This window comes from Coturnix japonica, chromosome 12, assembly GCF_001577835.2.
Source record: "Coturnix japonica isolate 7356 chromosome 12, Coturnix japonica 2.1, whole genome shotgun sequence".
Classification (NCBI taxonomy): domain Eukaryota; kingdom Metazoa; phylum Chordata; class Aves; order Galliformes; family Phasianidae; genus Coturnix; species Coturnix japonica.
Window position 1 is genome coordinate 5556416 of NC_029527.1, and position 5493 is coordinate 5561908.

Below are 5493 nucleotides of genomic sequence, written 5' to 3' on the forward strand. Positions count from 1 at the left end.
TTTGCTCAACTCAATCTCCGTATTCAGTCCTCTGTCTTCACTTGGTGATATCTAAATCCTTTGCCAGTGACCTCACAGTCAATGATTGGTGAGAACATGCATTTGGCATCTCAACTTCACTGAAAGATCAGATTCAATAGTTGTGAAAGGGAAAACATTCACTTCTTGTGAAAGTTAAAGTTTTCTTTTGAATTTGTCTCTAGCACGGTCCAGGAGATGTTCCAGAAAAATATTTGTTTAGCTTTTATTATGAGCAGTGGAAAAAAATTATTTCAGGGAGCCAAAAGGTTCATATTTTTATAGTTCTTTAGATGACAAACACATATTCTTTGGCAGTTACCACAGATGTCTGTAATAGGACTATAGATACGTATAGATATGCAAAAGATAGATATAAAAATATAATAGCCTATAGATTTGAAAATTATCCAATTTTTGGTAAAACGAACCAGTGTAGATTGTAGATATCTATCTTTTACAGTTTCAAAATTAGAAAGGTTTATGTTTTTTCTACATCAACTAATAAATTTAATCCTTGCAGTCTCTTCAGTTTTAATTTTAATAAATCTGTACGCATACACTCAACTATTTCTAGCAAAATTTTCTGTAGAATATAATTTTTACTAACCTTTTTAGCTTCTGACCATGTTGTTAAAGAACCCATGTAGTAATCTGTTCAGCATCATAATCCTATAGAGAAAACTTTCTTCTGAATTACAGTGTTTTCTTCTTATCATTTCAGATTGTGAATTGATAGGAATATCAATATCATTTTTATTTTTTTCTCCTCTCTTTTATGTGGAAGATGTACCCTATACTGTACAGCCCTTATGCCACCCTGGTCAAGTGAGTGAAAATGGGGAATGTCTACCCCTTTTATTAAATAGCAATATTCAGGTTAGCTGTATAGAGCACGCTTCCTGACATGCTTCAGTATTTACCTGGGGGCCACAAATGAAGTTGTTACAAAAGGTCTTTAGATCCTTCGAGATTCTAGATTCCTTCTAGATTCCCTAATCTAGAAGGAATGGTTTTAAGCTGCGTCAGGGGAGATTCAGGCTGGACATTAGAAAGTATTACTTTTTGGAAAGAGTAATCAGGCATTGGAATGCACTGCCCAGGGAGGTGGTGGAGTTACCGACCATGGGAGTGTTCAAGAAACACTTGGATGTGGTGCTGAGGAATATGATTTAGCCTGGAAGTATTGATAATGGTTGGACTAGATGATCTTCTAGGTCTTTTCCAACCTTGATAATTCTGTGATTCTGTCTTTGAGCCAGTCACACCCTTTGTACAGCAGTAGTTACTCCTAAGCGCTCTAAGAGGAGCAAATCATATAGCAGTTAACCGTGATGGCTCTTTATTTCTTTCATGTCATTTTCTGAGTTAGTTTAAAAGATTCAATAAATATTTTAAATATTTTTAAATGCACAACATCCAAATTGAACGAGATTAGGAATAAAATCAAATTAGATTTGATTGATTGTTGTTTTGTTTTGATTTTTCTGTCTTTTGCAGTTTCAATTATTCATAATAGTTTTGAGAAATTCATTCACTACAATTCAGAGGTTGTTTCCTGTTAAGAATTTTCCCTCCTTTCCTTTTATTGGCCCCATTTCTCCCACACACAAATCCACAAAAGCCACAGATGCTCCATTACAATGATGTCAGTCGTGCTACATGCTCCAGCTGTTTCATAGGTGCATTTATAAAGTTCAACCTTTTACATTATGCCATAAATGTATATTTCATGTATAAACATAAAGCTAACACACTGCAGATCTCTCTAAGTGTAATTTTAATGGAGGTTTAGTAAGTTTTAAAAATGCTGAGAAGTGTTTAATCTTTCTGTTGGCAACAATTTTATAGCAGGATTTCCAATTATTGTTTTTTGTTTTTTTTTTTTCTTCGAGCTAAGTTCAAATATTCCCCACCCCTTCCACAGTTTCATTTTAGGTGATTTTTGCAAAACACAGGGAGTTATTTTAGTAAAAAAATTATGTATTTTACGTGAAGATGTCTGTGGAAAATATTTCCCTCCCTCCTGTCTCTGAACCTTAAAGCATTTCTTGTGTTCTGAATTTCAAAGAGTTAAACAGTGCCCCTTTGGTCCTTCAACCATCCTCTTTTCTCTTTGTAAGTGCTGAAGAATTCAGCTCATTGCAGATATGGGGACCATTAAACTGTACCCACAGGTTCCTTCCCTGGCCTCCACTGGGTGATTTCCTTCTTACAAGCAATATCTTTATTTCACTCTCTCCCTCTTTCAGTTGCGTACTTTGTTTTAATTTGATTACAGTGCTGAGTTATCACCACATTTGTACTATATAATTGGCATTATTCTAAAATAAATCACCCCACTTATGAAGATTTTGAGGTTTAATCTCTGTTTTATTGGCCTAGAAATAAAATGACTCTCAGGAGGCCAGATGAAAGCTGTCTCAACAATTCATGTTGCTTCATGCCATGCAAGATCCAGAGTGAATAAATCCCCTGACGTGATTCTAGATGCAATAGGTGGGACTTGGTGCTATTACCATCTGGCTGCAGAAGAACCTGCTTATTTTTGCTGATTGGTTTCACATGTACTTGAAAGTTCCAGATCATAAATAGTTAGCTAGTTATTAATTATGGAGAAAAGATTCAGTATCAAAGGAAAGAGAAAGAAGATAAGTTCCTTGGCAACTCAGCTGTGTTCCAATTCAAGGTGACAGGCATTAACACAGCAGCAGAATAAACCTGCCTGTTCCATTCCGCCTGTGTACTAGAAATTAGGTGCATCTCAAAATGTGTTAGCATATTCTATCAGCTGAGCAAAGCATTGCCATAGATCCTCTTCTTCTACAATGTTTAGAGATTTAGTACAATATATAAACACAGGTGTTGCTGACAAGCTCAAAATACCTTAATAAAACCTGTTGCTAAAAAATATAGAAAATGTCACCATTAATTATTTTCTTTTATTTTGCAGGTCCTTTGTAATCCAGCAAATCCCAAGCAGCAATCTCTTCATGGTGGTAGTAGATAACGAATGCTTCTGTGATTCTGTCCCACCAATTACCATGGCTCCTATAGAAATAAGATATATCCTTTTATTTGCATAGTTGTCAAGAAGAGATTCAAGATGTAAACACTGAAAAATTTCTTCTTACATAAAGTGACTTAAGAACTTCAAAGAATGCATCACAGCTGGGGCTGGTTGAAATTAAGCCAGCTAAGAATGCATTCTTACTTATTTTCAAGGAGAGTTCACATGTTTAGCTATTTAGGACAGCCAATCAAATTTAAGCAAACATACATGCATTTTTAAGTATTGTAAGGTCACAGTCTCTATTTTTAGGTAGTGAGACTTCTTTCATGTTTTGAACTAAATACGTAAGTTCCTTCTGAGAGTGGAAGTCCTGATTGTATGGACATTATAAGACTGGTCTGGAGCATTGAAATCATTTCAGAATCCTGCTTTCCAAACATATAAAAATCAAGGAAACTAAAGATAGCAGTTGATTTTTAGCTGTTGAACTTTTTATTCTGTGCTGTTCTGTATACTTCAGGATTTGTTTACTCAAATTAATTGGAATTTATCAAAAATAGTGTGTTTTTATTGTAGGTGTTATTTAAAGACAGGTTAATAGCATTAGCGTAAATGATGCTGTTTGGATCACTGAGGAGAAAACATTAGAATTATACTATTATTCTTGTGTTGACTACAAACCTCAGGTCAGAGCTTTGAATGAAAGGAAAAGTGAGTTGCATTTCAAAGCAGACAAATGAATTCAGGATATTTAAATGCAGTGTTCAGAGGATCTCTCCTTAACTATGTGGTACATAATGAATCCCTTAAATGTGAACGTTTAAAATCTCAGAAGATAAGAAGACGCCCAGAATCTTGCCATGGATTTCACCCTGAAGTAAGTTTCTACTATTTTATTATTGTTGTTTTAGTCTCTAGTAGAAGTTTTATTCCTTTTTAAAATGGCACTTGGGAAAGCTGTCTTATAAGATGAAACTCATCAGAAAATATTTTGAATGCTCAGAACTCTTTACTAAGTAACACTGAAAGAGCAGAAAAATTTTTAGTATTCCTGTAGACAGTGTTTTGTCTTGTTGCTTTTGTAGACTGTTTTATGTCATGTAGTAGAATGTGGTAGGAGTGAGCACAAATTGGCAGCCTGGAATATGGGAGCTTATTTTACCTGTGCACTCACCACAGGATTCCTCATTAGAGATGGCTGGGAACTTTGGGCTGTTAATGTTTTTATTTTGGAAACTAACTAAATGATACCAACTGTGATGGAATATTCATCACATTTACATATAGTAATTATTGGGGCAGGTCACTACACATATTTACTACCCCATATTCACCATAGCACTGATGGACAGTAAGGAGATCTGATAGAGAATAGGACATGATAACGGTTAAATAAGACACTCATTTTACATGAGTAATTTTTTTAGTGCCTCCAGTTCCTTAGTGGAATGTAGAGTGAGACCTAAAATGTTGTGTGGAGGACAGTGTATGATTCTTGTTGATCCTGTTTGCTTTTAGTCTGCAACTTGTTGAGATGAAAAATACCTGTGTTACTTTCTGAGTGTATTCATTTCACAGCTTTTGTGGTTTGTATCAATCTTGTTCTGCCTTTGCAGTTTGATAAATTCTCATATGCTGTAATTGGAAGTCTTGGCTTATGTTTATTTTTTGCTTTGTTTTTGTTTTCTTTTCTTTCTTCCTCTTCAGGAAAATGCAAGAGAATGTGGTGGTGTCCCAGGTCTTAGTGCTAAGCCTCCTTTTGTTCTTCTTCCTCTGCTATTGACAATATTCTCAAGGTGACATTGACTGATGTGTTCAATTGGCATGCTAATACATGGATAAACTGTGAACTGAGAAATGGTGCAACACAGAGGATATGAAATATAGTCAGAGCATCAGCATTTCATGATTTTAAACTGTTGGTGATATAAATTCTTAAAGATGTGTTGAAAAAAAAAAAAAGATTTATCTTTTTACTTTGCTAGTCATGCAGATGTGAATTTGGCATATGATAGTTATGATTCATCAAAAAAGGACTTGGTAGATAGTGATGATCATTGCTTTGTCCCATTGAAAATAATTTAAAATGGTGTACTTTTTCAATAAAGTATATTAAAATCACAGTTTCAGAGTGCATTTTAAGTCCAATAGTATATTTGTTCAATTAATTAATAATGGGAAGGGAATAAACTAAGCCAAATATGTTTTTCTTATGCTCTTAGCCTGTTTCTGAAAGATAATGAAAAGAAAATGTGGAGTTAGCTTTTATAATAAGGCAGAATCGCTTTTATTAAGTCAAGGAAACACATGTGCATACATGAAGCTGAGCAGGTAATACACTGCATTGATTTATACTGAAGTTTTGCTTTCTGGAAATAGCTATAAAACATCTTAGTCACATTTAGAGGGTGAGCCAAAGCTCGATTAAAGCCTTTTCCCTAACTTGGGCAAGCTTTACATCA

At 34.6% G+C, this 5493-nt stretch overlaps 1 protein-coding gene across 4 annotated transcripts in view; it reads left to right on the plus strand.

Annotated features, from left to right (window-relative positions):
• CACNA2D3 (calcium voltage-gated channel auxiliary subunit alpha2delta 3) overlaps window positions 1–5154 on the plus strand; it is a 333983-nt gene extending 328829 nt beyond the window's left edge. For all 4 annotated transcript variants that reach the window (XR_004308777.1, XM_015875440.2, XM_015875441.2 and 1 more), the window contains 3 exons: window positions 2972–3084; window positions 3826–3908; window positions 4739–5154. Coding sequence is in view for 3 of the 4 variants with exons in the window: in XM_015875440.2 (XP_015730926.1) it covers window positions 2972–3084; window positions 3826–3908; window positions 4739–4831 (289 nt within the window). In the remaining variant the exon portion in view is untranslated. The remainder of the gene's footprint in view (window positions 1–2971; window positions 3085–3825; window positions 3909–4738) is intronic.
• Window positions 5155–5493: the final 339 nt, after the last annotated feature.